Source organism: Artemia sp. Qi Xiang Cuo, chromosome 7 (genome assembly GCF_049724085.1).
Source record: "Artemia sp. Qi Xiang Cuo chromosome 7, ASM4972408v1, whole genome shotgun sequence".
Lineage (NCBI taxonomy): Eukaryota > Metazoa > Arthropoda > Branchiopoda > Anostraca > Artemiidae > Artemia > Artemia sp. Qi Xiang Cuo.
The window spans coordinates 20,368,334-20,395,557 of NC_142800.1; the positions used below are offsets into that span (position 1 = coordinate 20,368,334).

Sequence of the window (27,224 nt, forward strand, 5' to 3'; positions counted from 1 at the left end):
AATTTCCATTTTTTTTACCGAAAATAGGTCTTAAAATATATGGACTTCAAGTTCGATTTACCGGTTGGTATTTGCAGTTCTTAGGCAAAATTAAGAAAATTATATGAGCCATTCAGAGGCCAAATTAGTTAAATCTCTGAAAAAAGGGGAAAGCAATGGTATATATTGTTGTTATGGTTTTAAAGAATCCATGTGTTTGATGCTTTGGCCACGCAAGGTGTGCCTAAATATTTTTTAGTACAGACTTAGTCAATTTGGGCTTAACAAATAATTAGTATTCAATGAATAAAAATTTTGATTTTTGAATTTCAGTCTTTTTTTAGCGAAATTGCTTAAAAATGGAGAAAGCTCAGCACCAGTCAGTCAACTTTTGACGTTAAAGCCTCAAACACTTCAAAAAGCAGGGTTAAATGATTGGAAATCGGAACAACCCATTTAGTCAATTGGAGTAGGACTATTTATTCCTTTTCCTTTGGTTTCACTTAAGGCTTAACCGAATGTTAGGAAACAACTTTGCTTGAGTTATATCTTCTTCAAACAGTATGTTAGCATCACTATATTTCAACCCTGTCGTATAAATAAAGCTCAGGACTGGCAAGCCCGCCTAAGCGAGTAGCCTAGACAGGTGAGAGATGATGTTGCTGCAACACCATGACGAATAGCTGGCGGATGACGGCGAGGGAGAGATATGGACTCCTTCGTTTCTTTTCTTTACTTTGGTTTAAGATGTATAATACTTCGTGGAAACAACTCCCTCATTAGGAATGATTTGGGTATTAAACAAGTGGCTCGGGAGGTAATAAAAATTCAACTTAAGCAAACAATAATATTTTTTTGAATAGGGAATTGAGGGAGCACTCACTGGATGCTTTGTACGGAAATTTAACCAAAAATGATTCAACAAATTCTATTCCAAAACCAAAAGCCAATACCCACGAGCCTGTAACAAAAAGACCTTTTAGGCTAGCAGCTAAAAAACCAAGAATCGCATTAGAATATATGAAATTCTGTAAACCTGAATGAATTGCCACGTTTCGTGTTTCTCCAGGGCTGATTGATCTTCTTTGAAGTAATAATTTTGAAACTGTTTTGATTTTTCAATTAAGTTTTAACGATTGGTTTTTATTGTAAGTCTTATTTTATTTGTGCTTTACTGAGGACAGCCCTTGTATATGGAGCCGAAATATTCATTTAACGTTTAAAAAATTTCACTGCCTTCGAAAAATTCCCCATTGTTGATTTTAATTATTTTCTAAAGACAACTGAAACGATTCTTGGTGACGAGCGTATGTCCTTGCTTAATATTCCAATCTGGAATAGGTTTTATAAAGTATCTGGAATAGCATTCCTGGGTCTCTTTGGAAAATACACTGCATCAGACGTTCACCGTTATTAACAGTGGTAACCCAGCACAAATATTATATGGAATAAAATAAGGAAGTAAAAATGGAACAAATATGAAATGGAATAAAAAACTATATGTAAATAAAAGAGCAAAAGAGATCCAGTATCAATTTGCAGAACACTTTTCCTAGTGATGTCACATAGAGACACGTTGCTAATCACGGTGACTTTGCAATGAAAAATGTTGAACAGACGTTTCGAAATTGGTATTGTGAGTCTTAAGCCTCCTTCATATGGACGCGTTAACGTGTCATACAGATCTATGTAAAATCTGCGTCCCGCTTACAACAGCAAAACGTAAAGCAGGAGAAGTAAAACATAAAGTCTTACATATGCATTGCGTTAGCATGTAGAGATCAAGATCGTGTTATTTGGATCATTCATAATGGAAGTTTTGGAAGTAAAATATGTGCAAGAGCGACCTGGTCTAATGAGGTCAAACTGTGATAGTATCAGAGCCGTTCACGGCGGGGGGGGGGGAGATACCTGGGAAACTACCCCAGGCACTGTGGCCGGGTTCACTGCGGCGGGGGGTTGCCCTTTTTTTTTATCAAGTTTTCAATTTTATTCGGCTCTTTACTTATATTTGAGACAGGAGGGGGCACTGTATTTAATCTTACACCGGGCACCACCAGCCTTAGGGACGGGTAAATAAGTATCGCCGACACAGCACATCATATCGATGTGTCAATATGAAAGACTTTATGAAAAAAAAAAAATCCAAATTGGCTTCCATCTGCTGAAAGTATTTTTTTACTTTGCATTTGAGGCATAGACAAAGTCGAAGTCCTGTTTCGTCCAGTCATACCCAAAGGCAAACACTTGACTGGTTTTCCATGGCCTCTCTCAGGGAAGCTATTAGTTACTAACTTAGATTTGTTCAAAATATGTTAAAGAGCTTTTTTGTAGGGCCAAAAAATTGGTAGCATAAAAATTGAATCCGGTAGTATTTCGTTGATCTTCTCTTTTAAATTCTATGTCCTGAGTGGGGAAGCATGGTAAAAACCGCAGATTTGTGACAAGACACCGAAGAATTGCTTAAACCCCGGAATAGAGCATACAGAAGAGATGACCAAGTTGAGACTGTGCGCACTACAATGGACGTAAAGTGCCTTCGGATACTTTTCACGTATAACAGCCTAGACAACCCTAAGATGCCCACTCATCGCTGCTGCACCGTCATATCCCTGACCGACCATCTTGTTCAGAGTAAGACCAAGGCTTTCAAGAAATCGCAGGATTGATGAAGCCACACCTTGCCCAGTCAAATCAAAAACAGGGGTAAAACCAAGGAAGTCCTCATGCAGGTTCCCTATGAAAGTGTAGCGGACGCAATCAGACAGCTGCTCGGTATTTGAAACGTCCTCCGTTTCAACGGCAAACACCGAAAAGCATGGACTTGCGTTTACTCTTTCCACAATAGACTGCTGAAGAAGCTCCCCGGATGCGGCGATAATACCATTCTGGATGATGGGAGAAAGATATGTGACATTTCCGGCCGCAAAAAGAAGATGGTTCTTCAGAACATCGTTACCATGTCTCACCCTCAGCCGCAGTAGTGCTCGGAAGTTGCCATCATTGTGAGAAGGTTCTGGATCCGAGACCGAAATGGGGCTGGAATCGTTGGTACCACGAAGGGCAAGCTGTTGCCACCCACAAAATATCACCGTCTCAACAATTGGTCGCAACTTCTGGCATTTTTCTTGAACCTGCGCTTTCCTCGGCGCGTCTAGTTGGTGCACGATATTGTCCTGCCTTTTCTCCGAGACAGAAATGAAGTTTTCAGCCGATACGATGCAGTTTCTATGAAACTCTGCTTGTTGGTGAGCTGTGAAGCACTCTATCACATCCTTCCAGTTCCTGAATGGTTTGGTGACTAGATTCCCCAAGCGCTGGTGGCAGCCTTCGCCAGCTGTCTCTGACGAGAACAGAACGCAAAATCTGCAAAAAGCAGCGTCCTCAGACGGAGAGTAGGACAACTAACTGAAAAGAGCGAGCCAAGTTAACTGAAACTTCAATTTCCGTTTTTCGGATACTAGAAAAATGTAGGAGATATCTGGAGTCCAAGGGCTCTTCAGCAAACGAAGTTTAGAATTTGCATCGAGACTGGATGATTTGTTGACAAAGCAACTGTCATCATTTGCAAACAACGACAGAGACTGGGTAGGTGTAGGTCCTTGTTGCATCGTGGTTGGTTTCACTATGCGTGATTCGGAAGCTTCAACGATGGCTCCAGTGCCCTTCAGATCCATAGGTGTAGATGAATAGTCCGCAGACGTCCCGCTAACGCCACTGTCAGAAACATCCCTGGTCCGCTTGGGCGCGAAAAACGACGTAATGTCACACTTCCTCTTCATGTTGAAAATCGCTCTTCTCTTATCCAAGTCCGAAATTGAACTGAACTGAACTGACAATCTTACACTCTCTTATAACATTTACCTCGAGCCCCCATTAATCCTAATTTACTATGCAAGGTCTGACCTTGAATAATAAGGCGAACATGGGGTTACCTAATTGCGTAAGCTGATCACAACCGTTTACCCACAAAATTGCAATAGGATTTTTGTATGCCACAAAATGCAATAGGATAGTAGTGGATATTAACCCTAATTTACTACGCAAGGTCAGGTGGACATGGGGTTACCTACGGTTACCTAATTGCGTAAGTTGATCAGAACCGCTTACCCAAAAAATGCAATAGGATTTAGTGCGGGAGCATATTTTTTTCTGGTAAGGTTTTGTCTTTACAGGTATTTTTTAGACTAATTTTCGATTCGGTCAAAAATTTCAGGGAGAGGGGGGGGGGGTTCAAACCGGGTACCCCCCCCCTGGATACGGCCTTGGGTCAGTACTTAAATGATACTCAAAACTTAAATACTTGAACACTTTTTAATACTTAAAACTTGTACTAGGTGCAAACAGAACCCACATCTGTGACGTTTAGCCGAAAAGATTTAAAATTAATTTTTCGCAAAATAGCTACAATTTGGTATTACCGTCAAAATCATAAATCTATTATTAGCAGTGATGGGCACAAAATGATCAGAAACTTAAAAACTAGTACTGTATTTCCCAAGTCCTTTGAAGTTTCAAGATCAGTATATATATATATATAAAAAAAAAAAAAAAAAAAAAAAAAAAAAAAAAAAAAAAAAACTGTTTGTCTGCATTGGTTGAGTCAAAATTTACACAACCACATATATCTTAAAAATTAGCAAAAATCAGGAATTCAATTTTAAACGAAAAAAAACCTCTATATGTTCCTATGCAGTTTTAGTAGTAGTGGGCACCACTTTCTTTCACACTCATTTCTTTTTTCTTTTTTTTCAAAAAAGAAATGAGTGTGAAAAATCAATAATAAAAAAAAACAGATGGCAACAAATACCTTAATAAGGTGCAACTTTCCTTTGAAGGTATAATTGTCTTTAGGAATCAAAAGATTTTGATTATGATTTTGGTTAATGTTTGAATTAAAATAAAAAACATTGTTAAATTCACTTAATTCGTTTTGCTTAATTATTTCCATGGTTTAATGCGGCATCAATGAAGAAAATGTGGTACTACCTTAAAAACTCAAAACTTTTTAATAAAAATAGCAGTTTTCATGCATAAATAGAGCTAAGATGAGTACACAGGGCAAAAAATGTTTTATTATTATTATTTTGTTGTTACTTCGAGATAGGCAGATTTGAAAAGGTCCTCGGAAAAAATCTAAGGATAAATCTTGAAAGATTCGACCAAATAACAAGAAAAGAATACACAAAGTTGATATAAATTTAAATAAATGTACTTGATATACGGTATTGTGTAATTTTAATAAATCAGTATCAATCAACAAACAAAAATTTTGATCACAGGCAAGAAAAAAAAATTGTAAACTACACTGTCAAACATCAAAATGGAATTAAACTTGAAGCATAAAATCGTCTGTTTGTCACGAAATTCGCCTGAAAAAAAACATATATCTATATAATAAGCTAAAACACGGATCTAAGCTAAAATTCAAGTCTGAAGAATGCCTTCTTCGCTAGAACCTTGATTCTTAGATTACAAATACCATGTTAATAATTTCTATACCATATTGTATTTCCACATTCAATATATAAACAATATTTTCTTAATAACAGAAACTCTTTATTAATGATCTTGAAGAAATAATTTAAGAAAAACTCAAATACTTAAAAAAAAACTCCGATACGAAATTTGACACTCACAAAAAGAACCTTTTCTATAACACAATCTACTTACAGAATTAGCCCTTCACTATGTTACCACCGACAAAGCAATTTGATTCAGTATTGACAGACTTTCTCATTCGACGCTGCCTTTAGTACTTAGGGAGGTCCTCCGGCTTTTCTTGAACTTCTTTAATTGAGTAAAAAGGGATCCCATAATACAAGATCTATTTCTAGGGAAAAAAGTCATGGGAAGCCAAATCAGGTAAACAATACCGTAGCCAAGATTTTTTTCAGGGGAGGGGGGTTATTTTTCGGGGGAAGGGGGGTATACAAAAAACTTAAAGAAATCCACCATTTTTATGCATTTTTGTAATGTTTTTACGAGTCAGATAAAAATTTCAGGGGGGGGGGGTTCAAACTCCCTAACCTCCTCCCCTCTGGATACGGTCTTGTAGGTGGATAAGCAAGACGGTCCAGCACAATGTTGCTGGCAGTACACAACTGCTTTACTGACAGTGCCTCGTCACCAGGTGCTTTATTCAGCTGCAATAATCCATAATAACTGCAAAACCATTTTTGCTTAAATTTTCGCGAAATATTTCCAGTGCCTCAATGTAGATTTGTTGATGAGCTGTTTGACCCTTAGGAAATCTTGTCAACTATTTTGAGTCCATCGACGCAAAAGATGATAAACACTATTGACAGGAATTTCAGCTTTGACTGGATTTGGAAATAAACAATAAAAACAGGCAAACTGGACGTTAAATTACCTCATTCTCCCCCGAAATCTAAAGTTTTCTTATATTTCTTGCAATTTTTTTATTGAAAGCAACAGATAAAATTTTATTTTTTATTGCCCCTCCCTCCCAAACAAATTTTTACAACCCCCCTCCCCCCTCTAAAAGACTAGCATGCATTCTGCCTTCAAACCTCCTGGCAGTAGTTGCATCCAGGGGAAATTTCACCGAGGAACTCGAACAATTTTTATGGAAGAAATCGGTGTCTTAAGGGTCTTGGACACTTCCACTGTATTGATTGGCGTTTACCTTCAGCGCCACGGGTAACAGCTCTTGTTTTATTACGCTCAACAATCAAATCTAACACACGGCTTATTCCTGGTATGTCCAACGTCTCTAAATACACATCCTTACGACCCTGTTCTTAGTATTGTGGGTGCTGTATATAAGCCTATGTGAAGACTCACAAGAAACGGGATCCTGTGGACGAAGCAGTGGCTTGAAAATGTGGACTTACTCTTACTTCTCCTTACTCTGCGGACTTACTTATTTCTCTTACTCCTTGCACACTGTTTAGAAAAAAAAACAATCCCCGCAGGCCTTAGCTTTTGAGTATTTGTGTAGCAAACTTCTTAAGTTTCACAGTAAATTTGGTATTGATTCTTTGTTTTGATTTCTTACTAGAGAGGGATATTTCCAACGAAACGGGTTTACTTGCAGGCACTCGGTGATAGAATACTGGACCGTCACAACCATTTGATTCCAACATTGTGACGGAGGTAAAAGAGGGGTATGATAAGAGATGATCAAAGAATTAAAATTATTGATTAATTCAGCATAATAATATTGAATAATTCAAGAATTAAAATTAAAATTCTTAAAATTCAATATGACGTGACGCCAATTAAAAGAGAATTTCAAGTTGTTCACCCAATCCTTTCTTTCCTTTTTTTTTGCACCCTATTTTGCACCCTATTTTAGGACCATTTCTTACAACTAATTGAATGAAAATAAAACTCAATATTCCACATATGGATAGTTTGAAAAATAGATGATCATCTCCTTATTTGGCGTTTGTATAAAATAAGCCTAATATGCGCAGACTAACATAGAAACACACAGGATATTGTATTAATTATGAAAAATTGTCCGTCTCCGATCCGTCACATGGAGGATAGCAGAACCTATTGTAGAAATATCAGGTAAACAATTTTTTTTATGATGATGATGATGCAATAGTAAAAAGTACCAATGAGCAGCAAAGCCTCTTAGATTTGCTCCGTAATTACTAAGTTAGAAAGAATTAACTATTAAATGCTTATAAATCAGTCGCAGTAATCATGAGAGGATGGGATTTTATTTTTAGGCAAAGCTCAGTAAAGAGGAATTAAAAGGGATAAAGTCGATTTTTGTATTTTCGTAAAGTGAATATATTTGTAAGATGAAATCTTTCACCACTTGGTGGTAAGAAAAACTTTTGGGAAGGGAGATATTAAAGGTATGTTTTTATTTTTGCCCTATGCGCGGAGGTGGGAAGGATCATTTATTTCATTTTTTAAGAATTAATGCAACGAAGAAGAAATAATCAGGATAGAAGCAAGTATAACAATAAAATGCAGTTTCTTTACTTACACAAAGGCTGAATAGAGTCAAAACAAAGAAAGATCACCCGATAATAGAGAGAATCTGCTCGGTCTGAAAGTTTTTATTGAGGAATAAGGAGCATGCTGAGAGAAATTAAAAGTAAGTAGAAAAGTAACATTATATATATATATATATATATATATATATATATATATATATATATATATATATATATATATATATATATATATATATATATATATATATATATATATATATATATATATATATATATATATATATATATATATATATATATATATATATATATATATATATATATATATATATATATATATATATATATATATATATATATATATATATATATATATATATATATATATATATATATATATATATATATATATATATATATATATATATATATATATATATATATATATATATATATATATATATATATATATATATATATATATATATATATATATATATATATATATATATATATATATATATATATATATATAAAAAAAATATAAATATATATATATATATATATATATATATATATATATATATATATATATATATATATATATATATATATATATATATATATATATATATATATATATATATATATATATACGTGTTAAGAAACAGTTACCACTCCATAATATGCCAAAGAGATGGTTTGAAAGAGATGAATGGGTGGATATTATATTAAGTGATAGGATCTTTTTTTTTAAGTGACAGGATAGGGATAAAGAATTTGGGGAGATTGGTTGTTATAAGTATGGGACGCAGGAGCCATTTCTTAAATATATTTACTTAATTTGGACTTAACAATGTATTTTTCTTTTATATTTTACGTTGTTGTGAATTTTTGTATTAGCCACGGCCCATAAAGGCTTTCAGTGTTAACAAATATAATAATAATATAATAAACATCACATAAATATCATAACACTATCAAATAGTGAATATCATCTGTTAATTAATATCATAATACGAACTAATGAACCTTTAGCACCGAGTGGTGTTGGCAAGAAAAGGGAAGACAAATCCCCATATGGCACAAATCAATTTTTTTTTTTTTTTTTTTTTGGTTAATTACAAAGATACAGGATGTCTCATTTTATTTAGTTCAGGCGAGACGCTGCAACATCTTGCTCTTCGTTAGAACGTTCTTCGTACGGCTCTAACAGGCAAGCTCGTAGACCTTTATATGCAACACAGGCAGTGTGACCCGGGAAACATTTTTATGTTGTATAGCGGCATACGCACACTATACAGATATGGCACAGGGAAGCAGGCACACATTTATTACAAGGAACAAAAAAACAACAACTTATAAATAGAAGAACAATATGAAGATTTCGGGCGTAGACACAACAAAAGTAAAAATAACAAAACTTAAAACAATGAGAAATATTTTAAGACAGTGAAAATTCTACCAAACGAAAAGCAAGTCGTCCCCGAATGGAGTCAGAAGAGGTCATATGAGAAGATCTGAAGGGAGCCATAGTTCAAGGGTGGGAGAAAGAGTAGGTTGTAAAGGAAGAGGAGCTTGTGCAGCTATGTTGATCTCAAGCAAACTTGCTGTTGCACTGAGTTGTTAGTAGTAGTAGCATTTAAACAGAACACAAATTTACCTTTTAGAATTCAACTGAGACTTCAAGGCATCATTCTCTTCTTGTTTAGCTGCCAACTGATCAATAATGGAAGCAAGGTGTTCTGACATCGTGTTGATTTGTGTTTCATAATTAAGCAGTGTGGTCTGTAATTCCGACCGTAAATTTTGAACTTCATTGTGACTTTTTGATAAATTCATTTCAGTTGTTTCCTTTTGTTGAATCAATAATTCCAATCGTTCTTGAAGGGCAATACACTCGGAATGGAAAAAGAATGCTTTACTGTCTGCAATCTGTGCCGACTTGACTAACTGACCAAGTCGGTCTAGGAAAAACTTTCTGACATCATCGCCATCTGATGTTCCATGTATTTCGGGTGACAATGTTTTAGCAACTGAAGATGGCGTAGATGGGGATCCCTCAGCCTATAAGAAGAAATGATTCAAGAAATATAAGCCCTCCCCCCTTCAATTCTTAAACTTTCCTGAATGTCAGGTTCAGGGCCATTCCTATTGAAATATGTAATGAAATTTACTTTTTTTATGAGCCCCTCCCCCCCCCCCCAAAAAAAAATCCTGCGTAAATAATTGAACATGTATCCACGCACATTTTATGTTCTAAAGCCGAATAGTATCAGATTCGAAAAAAAGTAATGGCTGAATTTTTCATATTCACAATTACGGGAAGAAGGTAATAGCAAATAATTAATGAAAATTAGTTGCTAGAAGGCTTACCACATTTCACCAGAAGCATCTAATAGGCCCCCCCCCCTAAAACCATACTACCGCCTGCACCTCAGCTCAGTTTGACAAGTCCGCTCACAATAAAGACTTGAAGCAGATGGTATGAGGTTCGAGAATCCCTTGAAATAATTAGTTTCCCTTGCAAGGAATTTTACTTCACATATTACTATTTAAAACTTATGAGAATTATAACGTGATTTTCATGACAAAAACGAAGTTTACAGAGAAAAAAAATCGGAAGGAATTTCCAGAAATTAAAAGAAAAAAAGTTTTCCTTTATTCGTATTACAATAAATTGTACCGACAAATTATTACATGATTGATTAGTTTCGTTTATAAACAGTCTAAACAAACCTAGTCATGAAACAACAGAGGACAGGCGAGGCCATGATTACAAAGTGATAAGTTCACTTTCACAAGCCAGCGCAACAGAGATGTTTTTCAGGATCAAAAGGTTTGCTTATGTGACTAACCAGAGCTTTCTTGGGTGTAATATGATGGATAACAATAAACATTTATCCAGTCACTGAAATGCTTCTGATACCTAGGAAAAATAGCATATAGTAGCATTGTATGGTCTTGCAACATAACAACATTATAGAACATTCCAACATACATAGCGTTAGAAAAACAACATGAAGTGAGTTATTTCTGTCTTATCCTCTGGGTTTTCCATTTTCCCGGGTTTTGAGTGCAAGCGGCCCATGATACTTGTCCATGTCGTTTAATGGTACAATTCCTTGACATTGCTGACAATCTTGTCAGGTTGTCAAGTAGCGACGGTCCTTTGAAGTTGTTATTGCTCTGGAAAGCCAAGAACAAATAATATTAAGAAGCTGAAACAGACGAAGAAAGAACTTGTTCAAATCTTTAATCCCTCCCATGCAAGGACTGATGCCAAATTGTCAGAAACACACTTCTTAGAAGACTGGGCTCGCCCCCCCCCCCCGATGTTTCTTCTGCGCATTAAGGTGTTCTCCCTAAAGGGGAGGGTGGGTAAGCATACCAGTAAAAACCTTAAAATTCAATAGGTCAGATTTGACAAAATTTTGAACATTATCTATAAATAAAAATAGTTTACAGTAATAACAGTTTATACATAATCTATTAATAAATCTTAGTGCAAATTTTTAATACAATTTTGTAATAATATTTTTAACAGAACATTGATAAAAATATTAATGAATAATTTATATTTTATAAAAGTATATTGTAAAAATAATTACATATATAGTTTAGCATTTTCAAGAAGTATTCCTCGTAAGATACATGACCTCCAACACATAAAAGTATGTGTATTTCTCTTAGCTAAGTTTCACGTAGGATTTGTTAGAAACGAAAAAGTTTAGTTTTGTTTAAAAAATTTTTCCGTTCCATAGTTTAAATTCGCATGACATATCCTGGGGTAATTTCTTTAGGCCAGTTTTTTCTACTTACTTGAGAGGTAGTCCATCAAACAATTTGGATTTGATACAATGGAGTATTTTTTAAATTTGGATATCAAATAGTTCGTGGTAACGAAGTGTCAGTAAGGAGCAACCCGGCTCATTAAGTTTAATCTTACCCATCAAAAATTACGAGCCTGAGAAAATTTTCCTGATTTTCTAAGAAAGGGGGAACAGCCCATAGAAGTTAAGCACTCTCAATGAAAATCCCACCATCAGATTCAGCGTATCAGAGAACCATACTGAATGGATTTCAAGCTCATTTCTGCAAAAATGGGAAATCTTTTATTTTTGGCCAGAAGAAAGATCACGGTTGCGTGTTTATTTGTCTGTTTTTTTTTTTTTTTTTTTTTCAGGGGTGATCGTATCGACCCGGTGGTCCTAGAATTTCAGGAGAGGGCTCGTCCAAACGGAAATTAAAAGTTATATTGCCCTTTTTAAGTGACCCACTAATTGAGTGCAACTAGTCCCCCTCCCCGCCCCTTATTTACCAAATTTGTTCGATAGAAATTTTGAGATACTACGTTTGTTTATCGTAATTGAAACGTCCCAAAATTATGCCTTTGGTAAAATGTGACCCCCCCCCACAGCCCAAGGTAAAAGGTATAAAATTTGCCCATTGTTTGCGCATAGTATTTGTTATTGGAATGCAGGCATACATATTCGGTTGGAGGGGGACAAATTTTCTGCTGGGGGTTTTTCCACGGGGGATTTTTCATGGAGATGGAAGTTTCATGGGAGTGAACTTGTCAGGGGAAATTATACACTTGGGGAATATGCCAGAATTCTCGTACAAAATCATTTTTATATGTCTTGCTTTGTCTTTTCCGTCTCAATTTTACGCGCAGAGTGGTTAAGAGTAATTTTCCGGAGTAAATTTTCACCGGGATTGAATTGTCTAGAGAATATTTCCGTGGGGAGGGGGTTTTTCCGTGGAAGTGGGGCGCGATTTCCTGGCATTATTTAAAAATGATCAGAAATTAAATAAAAAAACAAGTTTTTCAACTGAAAGTAAGGAGCAACATTAAAGCTTAAAACGGACAGAAATTATTACGTATATAAAGGGAGTTGCCCCCTCCTCAACACCTCGCTCTTTATTTTAAAGTTTGAATTTTGTACGAATTCTTTTATAATGACTCCTGAAACACAAGGGCCAATAAGAACAATAAGACGCTTTTTTAAAAGTACAAAAAAACTTTAGCGTAAAGAACAAGGTGTTGAGGAGGGGGCAACCCCCTTTATACACGTAATAATTTCTGTTCTTTTTAAGTTTTAATGTTGCTCCTTACTTTCAATTGAAAAAACTTGTTTTTTTTTTGTTTTTTTTAATTAATTAAAGTTCAGATGCCAGATCTAACCTCAAATTCCTTTCAAAGCAGAATTCTCGTTAGCATAATCTCATTTGAAAAATACTTTAATTTTTGATCGTTTTCAAATCATCCCGGAAATTCCCCCCTTTGTGGAAAATTTTCCCCGGAATCCCCCTTCCCAAGTGGAAAAATTGTCCCAAGGAAGATTACCCCACGGAGAATTTCTCCCACGGATATTCTCACCCACCCAAAAATCCTCCAGATAATTCCAACCCCGCGGAAAATTTTCCTAGGACAATTCCCCCGGAGCAACTCCACATGTAAAACTGAGTCAGAAAAAAGAGAGTAAGACAAATAAAAAGAATTTCGTATAGGAATTCTGGCAAAAGTCTCCCTTGGAAAGGTCAGACGCGGGAAATCCCATCCCAACGGAAGATTCTCCCCGTGCAAAATCTTCCGAGAAGAAAATCCCCCTCACAAAAAAAAACGTCTGTATACTTCCCAACAACAAATACTATGTAAACAATGGGTAAATTTCACAGCTTACAGCCCTTTCCCTAGGGGCTATGGGAGGTCATGTTTCACGTTTCATGTTGACTTTCAACTTTTCTGAACAAAATAGTTATCGCAAAATTTTGATTGGACGACATTGGGGAAAAGGGAGCATGGGAAGGGGGCTAGTTACCCTTGAATCTTTTAGGTCACTGAAAAAGGGCACTAGAAATTTTGGCTTCCATTCGAATGAGACCAACCCCAATATTCTAGGACCATTGATTCACACGATTACCCCTGGTAAAAAAAAAAATAATAAAGACGTACCCGTGACCTTTCTTCTGGCAAGAAACACAAAATTCGAAGATTTTTGCAGATGGGAGCTTGAAACCTCTACAGAAGAATTTTCTGATACGCTGGATTTGACTGTGTGATTTTCATTAAGGTTTCTTGGCTTTTCTGGGATGTTTCCCCCCTTATTCGAAAATAAGGCAACTTTTCTCAGGCCCGTGGTTTTTGATGGGTAACACTCAAGTTAATGCATCTTATATATTTAGAATCAGCATAAAAAAGTAATCCTTTAGATGTATTTACTAATACCAAAATTTAGTTTTCTAGAGTTTCGGTTACTATTGAGCCGAGTCGCTCCTTACTTATAGTTCGTTACCGCGAACTGTTTGATTACAGTTTTGCTGGGCAACACTGGATGGCCTTTGTTGTTTTCTCCTGGAGATTAATTTGGTTTTTTCTCTAACCAGTCTCCCATACTTTTGGTTCTATTTGTTGATTGACCTCGTCTAAAAATTGCTGTTTGGCACTCGTATATAAATACGACAAAATTAATAAAAAGACAAAGCTTAAATTTTTAGACCTTAATTTAGGTATTTTTCTAAATTGCATTAGTGTCGCTTACAACAAAAAGCATTGAAGAATACAGCTTTTGATATATCTTCAAATATAAATTTGACATATCTTCAAAAGCCACCGAAACAGCCATTTATGTGCAAACAAAGGGAGATAGATACATGCTGAAACATTCATAACTCAATTTTTCATTTTTCTGGTAAGAACTTAATTTTTCTCTTATCAGATTCCCATATTCCTTGTTCTATTCATTAACTGACCTCTTGTGAACGTTGTTGCTTGGCACTTTGAAGTTGATAATTAAGTTTCCACATTTCCTTTTCTTTCTCCAACTGAACAATTTGATTTTGGAAGATATCAAATTGGGAATTGAAGTGAGTTTCATTGGGAACAGACAAAGTTTCTGGTCGGACGATAGCACTTTCAGTATCAGATTCTGAAAAAAAAAGTAAGTTAATCTAAAAAATTTTATCACCGCTAATGGTTCAAAGTTAATACGGTTATAAATTTATATTACAAATTTGTACGATTATAACTTGTTCTACAGAAAATTTTCTAATATATTCAAAAGTAGTAAAATTTGCTTCTAAAATAGTATCACTGTGATTATAATGAACTAGGACCAATCCTAAAGGGGAGGAGTTTAACGGGGAGGTGGAGCAAAATTAGATTTTAGGGCGAATGTTTTTCAATTGTTTTTAAATATACAATCTATGTATAACGAATACAAAAAGTATTCAAAAATATTACAAACAGTTTTAAATGTGTTTTTTTTTATAAATAAAATAACATATTTCACTAGGAATTAACATATTTTCTCATAAATACTTAAGTTGTCTTGCGACTCTTTAAATCTTTTTTCTTCGGACTGTGTTTCATATTTTTCCTTTTCTTAGAATTCCTGAATAAAGAATTTAGCCACGAAAATACATATTCTTGGGTAGCCTGTGAGCGTTACACAAGTCTTTTTTGCTACGTCCATTGCAAGTCACAACGAGGCAAGCACCTCTTATATATGACAAACACCTGGAGCTTGGAGCCACAGAACCCGTTAATATTGATGGGCCAACAAGGCAGCAAGCACAGGATGGTCGAGACCAACTTACTGTTTGCTCAGGTAAATTACTAGCATAAAATTCATATTTATGCTTATGAAATATAAACACCAATTTCCTAAGACAGGCACCACTTTGGCGAAATAGTTGCTAAATGTCTGGATTCTGAGGTTGCTTCCAAACGTTTCTACTTGTTTCGTATAATATTTTACAATACAAAATTTGACTTGAGAATTTTGGTTTTTGATTAGATTTTGGAATTTGGAAAATTAATCTGATTTTGGAAGACATTTAATTGGGACTGGAAATGAGTATAATCATTTGGTAGAGATACAGATTCTGGTCAGATGATATCATTTTCGGTATCGGATTCTGAAAGAAAAAAGGCAAATAAATCTAAAAACCTTCAACGCCGCTGATGATTCGAAATACAGAAAATATATTATTAAAATAGAATTAAATTTGTTTGAAATATTTTTTTCCAAAATGTTTCTTGATAAAATATAAACAATCTATAAAACCAAATTAGTTATAATTTTTTGTATTTAAAAAGGCGTATTTGTGTGCATTTTTTGACAATCAGACAAAAATAATGAATTGTTTGAGAGAAAACCGTTTTTTGATAAAGAAATTATTAAAAATTAAGGCAGAAATCCAAAAGTAAGAGTATCGTTAGGTAAAGATAACATTCGATAACGAATACAAAAAGTATTCAAAAATATTACAAACAGTTTTAAATGTGTTTTTTTTTATAAATAAAATAACATATTTCACTAGGAATTAACATATTTTCTCATAAATACTTAAGTTGTATTCAGATCAAATTAATGATCAATTGCTGTAAAGCACACCCAGAAACTGATAGTCTATTCCGCTCAGGATTATTAGTCAGCCAATGACGGCAAGCTTAACAGTCAGATTATGGCAAGAATCATTTGACTTTAATCAATTTTCTGAGAGCACACGATGGCTGTCCCCCAGCCCCCCCCCCCCATTGCACTTCCTGGCCGAAGGGCTGCGAAAAAGAGATTAGCACCGTCGGTTTAGACCTGATGGGCCTAGTTCCATCATATTTACTTACTTCTTTTATGAGCAGATCAATGGAATGGGCGAATCAACAGATGGAATGGACTGGAAGCGGGGGGGGGGGGGGTTGGAAGTCAATGGCTTCCTAGAGTCCCCCCCCCGATCCTCCTAGATTTTGAAAAATATCATATTTTGGCATTTCTATTGAAAAATGACAAAATTGCCTACCCCTAGAAGTGGTTCCCAACTAATTTTGGGCCATTCCCCACCTACGCATTTCTAAAATCCTCATGCCCCCCCGTAATTTTTGTAATTTTGTTATTCAAATTTTTACGTGTATTCACCTGAAGGAAGCTTAAAAGGCCACAGTGTTTCCAATTAGGGGGAGGGGCAGGGGGTCACGGCCCTTAGATTTGGAGAAAGACCTTATTACTTCTATTTAATAGCTATTTTTTATTTTAGCTATGTGCTATATTGAACTAGCGAGACTGACTGACCGGTCGCTTGCATTGTTCAGTCCGGTACTTTTGTTTTTCTGAGCCATTAAAAAGCACTTTTACTTTAATTACTGTTACTTTTACAGTTGTATTTCAATGACTTTGCTTTGAAATGTTACTTCTGTCCTCGTCCTGGAGAATCCTAAATTTACCGATAGTGGACAACCTTCTTTTGAGGCGTATAAAACGATTCCTTTCCACTGTCTTACCCGTTTTCATGATCGCTGATTAATGTTCAGTCAAAAACTAGGCGTCAGCTTATCTTTCTCGGTGCTGTGAATCCGTAATCAAACAACGCGTAAAAAATGACAAAAACTCTGGACTTTTTTGTGGTGAAAATCCGGAAGAAAAATGAAGATACTTCAGCGTAAGAAGTGTCGGGTTACTGCACATGATTTCCCCTAACTGTGACAATCTTTCAGAAACATCCGGAACAATAAATGACTCAGGTCAAGGTGAAAGAATGGTCTGCATCCGCGAACCCGTTGCAAGTTCCAGTAGCAGTCGAGAATCTCTCTTAAGTATCTCTACGACGCTTCCCGACCAGCCAGCTAAACCTACTCTTGAGAGATATCCAGATTCCACTTCTGACGGAAGGAAATTCAGTGCGCATTACTTAAAGACTTACGAATGGATTGAGTACTCATAAAACTTGGATTCTGTTTTTTGTTTTAACACATAATCCAAGACAATGGGAAATGACAGACTCAGTAATCTTATGATCATGGCCGTTGAAAACGAAAAGAAACTGGATTCGGATAGATTAGTCAATGATTTATCCACACAGAGAAGTCGCCTCTACACCGCTATTTTAAGTATGCTTGCTCAACCTTGTTCTGTTTTTCGTATCTTCATTCAAAAATGCCAAAAATAAATTTTGCCCCCCCCCCGCTACATTTGCGTGAATTGGCGCCACTAATAGACCACCAACTTGGAATCTTTTTTTAGGGTCTTTCTCTAGGCATATTTAATACTAATGAAAAATATTGCCTGAATACAAAACCTTTTACACAATGTAAAACGTCATTGCAATGCTATCATGCATTTTTTTTTTGCTTTTGAAATGTATTTGAATTTGATGTCAGTCACATGAAAAAGGTCTTTTTTTTCAAAATTAAGGCTCTAAAGTATAGTCAGCTGAAGGGTGCATGTCCTGCCAGTGACCCACCAAAATATTGCGAAGCTCCACACGTGGGGCATAAATTACGGCCCTAGATCTTAAAAAAAAAACTTTTTTGACCCCCTTCCCAATCTCGCGAATTGATGTACCATAGTTTGGATGTACCACCAGCGAAAGATGTACCATAGTTTGGGAACTCTAGGTCTAGGCAGTTTCACTTATAAAAAAATACTCAAATGATTTTATTATCAAACGCCTTACACGGTCATGCCGATCAGTGGCAGTTCTTGTTATACAAAAAGATACGGCACAAAACATATAGCCTAACAATCACAGCCATAGCCATTGTTACATAAATTTATAAGCATTTGAACAAAAAATATTCAGTGAATAATTGACTAATGAAGAAATATAATCATTATCTTTCCAGCTTATGCTCTCAGTCGATTTTCCAGGCTAAGTGACCGTTTTTAAAGGCCTTTTCAGCTGAAAACAGCTGTGTAGAACCTAGATGTCCCCCATTAGAATACAAACGTCTTGTCTGCGGGCTTCAAATTAGGATACTGAATATTTAAGTCAGGGGCATCAAATAGAGGGCACCAGCGGCATCACATACCTTTTTTGGTGTTTTCATTTAAAATAAAAAAAAAACAAAAAAAGCCCCCCCCCCGTAGTTCTTTCTATTTTCGTGAATTGGCACCCCTAACCTAAGTGATGATGTGGAAGAAGGCAAGAAAAGAGCGGTTAAAACTATCTTTAGAGACAAATATATTCATTTACATCTGCTCTTGAGTCTTCAAGAGTTGAAAAATTAAACATAGCCACTTTCTGTTTATAACACGTTTGGGGAAATTTCTTCTTGTTAGCCCTGAGCACTGACATCTTCTACCTCCTCCTCTCAACTCGGTACCTAGCAAAAAGAAGAAGAACAAATTAATGCCAGTATCTTGCAGAACTAACCTGTTTAGCAATTCATTCATGTCGTTTTTTCCCTAGTGCCTTTAATAAAATGTACCCGACTGACTGGCCGTATTTCAAACAGTACGCAGTACGGAAAGTGCGGTTCAATCCAGCTTTCTAGGGCTATAATGAGAAAAAGACTGAGATGGCTAGGACACGTTCTGCGGATGAAGGATGACAGACTGCCAAAGGGCGTTCTTATCGGCCAACCACCTAGGGCCAAACAGAAAGCAGGTCGTCCACGGTTGAAGTGGGAAAATGCCGTAAAGAAAGACTTAAGAGAAATGGAAACTTCCTGGAGGGTGTAAAGAGGGAGGCTTTGAATAGATTGGATAAAGAATGAGTATACACAACAGTGTTGGTCTTAGGCGGTTTGGTGCTGCGGTGAGTTGTTAGTAGTATTAGTAGTAGTGTCTGAAATTACCATCAGAACATGAGTTACTGTCCATATTAATATTTATGCATCCATTTAACTTTCGACTGAAGGCTACAACTTTGCTTGAAAAAATTTTACCTTTCTTACTGCTTATACTCTCAATCGACTTGCTCCGGAGGTGTGCTTCTTTGACCTGATGTTCTAATTGAATTATTCGCTGTCTCAACCTGTTAGCTTCTTCTCCATGACTCCGATGAAGGTCGGCAACCTTGTGTTAAAAAAAAGAACTTTATAATTTCGAGAAAGTAAATTCGAGAAAGTATTGAACAAAGTTTAAGAAATAATATTTATATTATACTAATTGACATCTAAAAATGAGCCATCACAGGTTAACAGGAAAAAAGTTTTGGTACCAACGTTGTTTTAAACTGATTCATGTTGTTTTTGAGAAGCTGAATCCAAATATAAGATCAGCTTTTATGTATCAGCTATACTTTTTGAAATATAGCACTATCATTCATATTAAGTTTACTGTTAAATCAATCTACATATCAGTGACTTAACATGATATAATAACTAGTTCATGTATTGGTATCTATTTGTAATATGTTTTGCAATAAATTATACGCCGATTCAAATAAAATAATTGTACTAAAAAAAAATAGCAGTGTTACACGTAATAAATGTACCATGAAATTTCCAGATATTAATAGTTTAATTATAGCATAAACCCAATACTAATGCCTATCCGGGTGGCAGCGGTAGCTAACAATCCGGGTTGCAGCGGTAGCTAGCAACCTAGTAAGAAGCGATCACGTCCAATGTTAAGAAATATAATAACCCATAACTCCTAAAAAAAAAGAGTCAGATCAAAACAAAAAGTACACCATTAGAACCGCCATGTCTGCAACCCTTGTATAGGAAACTTTCTTTCTCTTGGCTTGAACAGCAAGGAAAATATATGGCAGCTACTACAGTATTCTGCCTAAACGGCATCTTTTTTTTCTTCTTTTCCACAGATTGCTTGGCACTGGTACACCGTAGAGAGTTGTTCAATGGCTCATTTTAAAGGATATTAATTGAGTTAAAAACCTTTGTAACTAAAACAAATTATTTTTAAAAGAGAATAAATTTTTCCACTAAAAACTGCATTTTTGATGTCTTTTCATACAGCAGTCTTTTCAAAGATATTTGATTTTTGTTTATAATAAGGAACGAACGGTAACCCATAGCAACTGAAGTATTAAATCAAACAGTTCATGGTCATAATAAAGAGCTCTGTAATGGCTCATTTTAAAGAAAACGGCTGTATATAGAAACCTTTTGTAATTAACAAAAATAGCTATTATAATAATATAAATTGTTACGATATGGTAAAGAACTAACTCTAGGCCATAGTAACTAATTTAATTTTGAAAAGAAGGAATTACGGCAGAAACCTAAATGTTAGTATAAGTAAGCTATATTTCATAAAAACCGTCCACCGATATTTGAACTCAGATCGCAGGATTCGAAGTGCTAAGTGCTAACCACTACACCAAGAAATGTTCATATAAAAAAGAATTTTTATCCGGGTTGCAGCGGTAGCTAGCAACCTAGTAAGAGATGATCGCGTCCAGTGTTAAGAAATATAAAAACCCACAGCTCCTAAAAAAAAGAGTCAGATAAAAACAAAAAGTACACCATTCGAACCGCCTTGTCCGAAACCCCTATAAAGGAAACTTTCTGTCCCTTGGCTTGAACAGCAAGGGAAATATATTGGCTTGAAAATCAAGAAAAGTGGCAGCTACTACAGCATTCTGCCTATACGGCATTTTTTTTTCTTTTCCAAAGAAAGCTTGGCACTGGAACATCATAGAAAGTGGTTCAATGGCTCATTTTAAAGGAAATTAATGGGGTTAAAAATCTTTTGTAACTAAAATAAATTATTTAGAAAAGAGAATAAATTTTTCCACTAAAAACTGCATTTTCGATGTCTATTCATACTGCGGTATTTTCAAAGATATTTGATTTTTGTACATAAATCATAGGCGTATACCAGTAATAATATTTGAACCAATGCATCCGAAGAGACTGGTGGCTAATACCAGCGCCTTGGGACACTCGGCCACGTTGCCTCTCATAACTATATATGTGAATCCGGGTTGCAGCAGTAGCTAGCAACCTAGTAAGAGACAATCAGTCCAATGCTAAGAAATATAAAAACCCATAACTCCTAAAAATAGAGTCAGATCAAAACAAAAGTACATCATTAGGTTACATTAAAATACGACCAGTGGAAAAACATACCACTGCATACATTAGACTTAGTTAGCTACTTGATTGCTTGAGGTTTGTCTCTTACTATTTCAAAGAGGAAAACGCCGTAGGCTTTTTCCTGTTTGTAATGATATTGCATAAAACGAAACCCAAGTTGTAACTGACGTCATCCTGGTTGTTATACTCCTTCACTTTGGGGTTCTTCTATTTTGACCGATTCACTTGTTTTGACTGCGTCAATCCTTTTATTTTCATCTTTTATTTTCGTCACTCTTTCCCCTTTGTCTCCTTTTATGTTGAGTGATATTTTTTTTATCACGATCTATTGTACAGCTCTCTATGATTTTCCAGTGCCCAGCTAGCTGAGGAGAAAAAAAGCGGAAAGAAAAAAAGATGCCGTTTGTGGGGAATATCGTGGTTAAAGTAAATTTTCTTGATTTTCAAGCCAATATATTTTCTTTGTTATTCAAGCCAAAGGACGGTAAGTTTGCTATATAGAAGTTTTGGACAGGACAAGGCGGTTCTAATACTTCTTTTTTTTTATCTGAATCTTTTTTCAGAAGTTCTGGGTTACTTTAGTTTTTACTATGGGGCGTGATCGTCTCTTACTAGGTTGCTAGATACTGCTGCGACCCGGAAAACTGAAATAAAAAAATTGAGTATTTCTCATTGGAAATATAGGACAGCAATATAGAAATACGTACTTTACGGGTTAAGCCAAAAAACTTTGAACTAAAATGATATAAATTAATGGCGTAAAAAAATGGCGTAGCGAGTCAATTGAAGCAAAAGGAAAACCAAACTAATTTTAAAATTTCAAGTTCTTTTCTGGTTTGAATGAAAAAATGGAAATTATTGTTCAGACACCATAAATATTTTTGCACTTTGCAGCTAAATAAAATTATTTTATTTAAAATTTTCAGGAATTATTCTAGTTTCAGTGAGACGATCAGTCCAATGCTAAGAAAATTAAGAAAATAGAGTCAGATCAAAACAAAAGTACATCATTAGAACCACCTTGTCTGAAACCCTACTAGATAAATAATGAATGTCGTCATAGTCCAGGTTGCAGCGGTAGCTAGCAACCTAGTAAGAGACAATCACTTCCAATGTTAAGAAATATATAAACCCATAACTACCAAAAAAAGAGTCAGATCAAAACAAAAAGTACACCATTAGAACCGCGTTGTCCGAGACCCCTATATAGGAAACTTTCTGTCCCTTGGCTTGAACAGCAAGGGAAACAAATTGGCTTGAAAATCAAGAAAAGTGGCAGCTACTACAGCATTCTGCCTAAACGGTATCTTTTTTTTTCCGCAGATAGCTTGGCACTGGAACATCGTAGAGAGTTGTTCAATGGCTCATTTTAAAGGGAATTAATGGGGTTAAAACTTTTTGTAAATAAAACAAATTATTTTTAAAACAGAATAATTTTTTCTACTAAAAACTGCATGATTGATGTCTTTTCATACTGCAATCTTTTCAAAGATATTTGATTTTCTTACACAAAAGGTCGATACTGTATATAGGAATTTTGTAATTAGTATCGGTATCATGGTTTTATTGATAGCTGAATAACAAACTAAAAGCAATCGACCCCAGGTGGCCTTGAACAACCAACCTTTAATAGACAATCGTGCTAGCCACTTGCACCATGACTTTATTAATTAAAGCTGTAAAATTAAAGGACGATTACTGGAATAACAAATCATTTTATACATTCGATTTAGTTATCTACTTGATTGTTTGAAGTTCGTCTCTTTCTATTTCAAAGAAGAAAAATCCTTAGACTTTTTCCTGTTTGTAATCATTTCCAATAAGGAACGAATTACAGTAAAGAACAAACTTCCAGCCCATAGTAACTAAAACAAGATTATAATTTAAGACTCAAACAAGCAAACAAGTGCAGCCTTATCCTACCGTCATCGCAGGGTATTATTGACAATACTCCTTCTATAACTTTATTAATTTACTTTAATCACTAATAATTAAATGGCTAATGTATATAGTTTCAAACTTTTCATAACTAGAATGAACATAACTAGAATGGAGGTTTAGCGGCATATATCAAGAGTGATTTTAATGTCTTGCCGATGTCTTCCCTTACTAAACATAAGGAAATGGTGTTTGAGTCGATGGTTGTGAAAGTATCTAAGCAAAATTTTAAATGTGTTCTTGCTATTATTTATCAACCTCCGTCTAGTAGCCTCGTTGAATTTCTGAGTCTGTTAGAAGAGCAACTAGACCTGTTGAGTGGAACAAGACAGCCGTGTTTTGTGTGTGGTGACTTCAATATTGATTTGAAAAGTCTACATTCTAGTCAGAGAGTTAAGGAGTTTCTGGATATGATGCTTAGCTACGGGCTGAAGCCTACTATAAATTTCTGTACAAGAATTACTGAGAATTCTACGTCAATATTGGATAACATATTTGTAAATACCGAATATAAGTCACCTGCTGTTGTGGTTAATAGTGTTTCAGATCATTTTGGAGTAATGATAACAGTACCGCAAGTCCTACAGTTGAATAAGGGACATCGTTGTAATGTCATTCGGCCTATTATTGATTCTGAGGTTGTTGCCCGTTTTAAATTAGAAGTTGATAAGACTGAATTCAATTTTTTACAAGAGGAATATGATATCAATCGGAAATTTGAAAAATGGTACGGGACATTAACAGGTTTACTTCAGAAATGTGTTAAACCTAAAAGAGTTTACAGATATGAATCAGCAAAGAAACCATGGATTACTAAAAGTCTACTCTTAAGTATGAAAAGACGAAACCATTTATATAAGGAATTGATCCAAAATAAAGGGACAACTACTAGGGATGATTATAAAGCATATAATAACATGCTAAATTGTCTCCTTCGGAAAGCTAAAACGGATTATTTTGCTTTTAAGTTTAAAGAAGCTGAGGGAAATCCAGGCAAGACTTGGAAACTTATAAAGTCTGTAACGAACCCTAGTCGGTCTCCCTCGGAGCTTCCGGACAGTGTGAGTTGCAATTCAGTTTGTGAGCATTTCTCTAATGTGGGTCTTAATGTAGGATCCAGTATCCCAGTCCTGGCTGAGGATGGCGATTTTACACAATTCCTGCCTGATAAGAGCGAAGTGTCTGCTTATTAAAAGCCGGTTAAATTAAGTGAGTTGTCTGAAGTGATTAAAAGTATGAAAAACAGTGCAGCAGGATTGGATCTCATGACTATGAAAGTTTTCCGTGTCATTTATCCTATTGTTTCTAGTCAATTGGTAATGCTAATAAATGAGTGTTTTAAGTCAGGTATTTTCCCTGATTGTCTGAAGATTGCGAAAGTGAAACCACTTTTTAAAGGTGATAGTGGGGATTTAGATAATTATAGGTCTATTTCGCTTCTTCCTGTTATTTCTAGAATAATAGAGAGACTAATAAGTGTAAGAATGGTTAAATTCATAGAATCTAAGTCTTTTTTTCGGTCTAGCCAGTTCGGATTTAGGAAAAGAATGACAACTGAGCAAGCAGTGATCTTCTTGACGACATTTGTTAATGATCATTTAGATCGTGGTCTTAAAGTGGCATCCGTTTTCCTTGACATAATGAAAGCATTTAATTGTGTGGATTATGAAATTTCAGTAAAGAAGTTAGATAGTTGTGGTGTCCCTGGAAAATTTTTGGAACTTATTAGATAATTTCTGAGTGAACGTATGCAGATGGTTCAAATCGAAAGTGAGACCTCTAGCCCGCAGAGAGTCAAGGCTGGCGTTCCTCAAGGGTCAGTTTTGGGACCTCTTTTATTTTTGATTTATATAAATGATATTTACCGGTGCATTGAAGATATAAATAGTTCGGATAAAGGGGATCGCGGTAACAGAATTATAATTCCTAGTTTTGCTGACGATACACATTTTACAGTTGCTGCGAGGACAGAAAGAGAACTTCTACTAGTTCTGAAAAAGGGAATGGAACAAATAGAGAAATGGATGAGAGTTAATAAACTTAAATTAAACCATAAGAAAAGTCAATTTGTGATTTACGGGAGAAGAGTAAATTACTATCCCTGGATAGAGAAACTAGAACTTGATGGGAATGCTATAGAACGTGTCAGATCAGTGAAGTTTCTTGGAGTGATAGTTGATGAGTGCTTGAGTTTCAAAGACCATATTAATCAAATTTCAGCTAGAGTTTCCCGAAATTTGCGAATTATAAGGAAGCTAAAGCGTACTTTCCCTAGACCGGTTCTCAGAATTCTTTATTTCTCCCTTATTCATCCGTATTTGATTTATTGTATATTGGCCTTCAACGTTTGTGGGTCATTTATCGCAGATTAGAGCATTACAGAATAAAGCTGTAAGAGTACTTACTGGAGATGATAAGCGTTCCTCGGTTAGAGCAAGGTATGCTGAACTACATATTGTTCCACTATTTGGATTGATTAAGTTTTATAATGCTCTTTTTATGTTTAAACGTCAGAATAAAATGCTACCAATTTGCTTTCAAGATTTTTTTTTCTGCCTGTTTCTAGTTTTCATTCTTATAGTTTAAGACTTTCGAATGAATTCAGACTACCTAAGCCTGTGACAACTAGGTCAATGTTTTGTATCCGCCATGTTAGCCCTCGTGCTTGGAATAGTCTGCCAGAAGGGATAAAGAAGGTGACGGATGTTTCTGAATTTAGAAGTATGTTAAAAGAACATTGTTATAGGGTATATGGGAGTGAGTGAGTCAGTTCTCCGGTATCTTTTGCCTTTAGTTTGCTAATATTTTTTTTTTTTTTTTTGTGTTTGGTTGATGGATTGCGAAGGAAAAGGTTAAATATGTTGAATATTGAGTATTGATGAGATTTTATTGAGTAGGGGTGGTATAGTCGCTTATTAGTTATTTTTATGTGATAGGTTTGTTTGTTGTTTTTTTATTTTCATTATTTTTTTTTTGTTCTTTTTTTTTCTTTTTTTTCTTTTTTTTTTAGGCCTAGTTGGGGTAGTGATCTCCTTTACAAGCTTAGCTTCTGGATTTTGTTATTTTTGGTTGATGAATAAACCCTTATTTATTTAAAAAAAAAAAAAAACGTGAATAAAGGCACAACATGGCACCTTTTTCCCCTCTTTTTCGGGTTGCAGCGGTAGCTAGCAACCTAGCAAGAGACGATTACGCCCTAAAGTAAAATTAAAGTAACCCAAAACTCCTAAAAATAGATTCAGATTAAAATAAAAGTAAAGAACAAACTTCAGCCTATAGTAAATAAAATAACATTATAATTTATGACTCAAACAAGTAATCTGTTTGCTTTGGTCTAAAATACTGTCACCGTTGCCCCGTTGCCACAACTCGGCCACGCTGCCTCACATAACTATGTAAATATTTTATAATAAAGAACAAACTCTAGCCAATAGTAGCTTAAATATTTTATATAAAGATTTTACAGTAAAGAATGAACTCAAGTCCAAAGGAACAGAACCCTGTGGTTTATTCATATATTCTTCATTATTTTAGCTAGGAGGTAACTAAACAAGTTTCTTTTTTAAATTCAAAATTTA

General features: G+C 35.2%; 1 protein-coding gene across 3 annotated transcripts in view; it reads right to left on the reverse strand.

Annotated features, from left to right (window-relative positions):
* Positions 1-5,191: 5,191 nt before the first annotated feature.
* LOC148950040 (uncharacterized) overlaps positions 5,192-27,224 on the reverse strand; it is a 69,596-nt gene continuing 47,563 nt past the window's right edge. For all 3 annotated transcript variants that reach the window (XM_089091422.1, XM_089091423.1, XM_089091424.1), the window contains exons 6-9: positions 19,591-19,720; positions 14,679-14,854; positions 9,586-9,989; positions 5,192-5,351 (exon numbers count right to left, since the gene is read on the reverse strand). In XM_089091422.1, the coding sequence (XP_088947548.1) occupies positions 5,339-5,351; positions 9,586-9,989; positions 14,679-14,854; positions 19,591-19,720 (723 nt within the window). In that variant the 3' untranslated portion in view covers positions 5,192-5,338. The remainder of the gene's footprint in view (positions 5,352-9,585; positions 9,990-14,678; positions 14,855-19,590; positions 19,721-27,224) is intronic.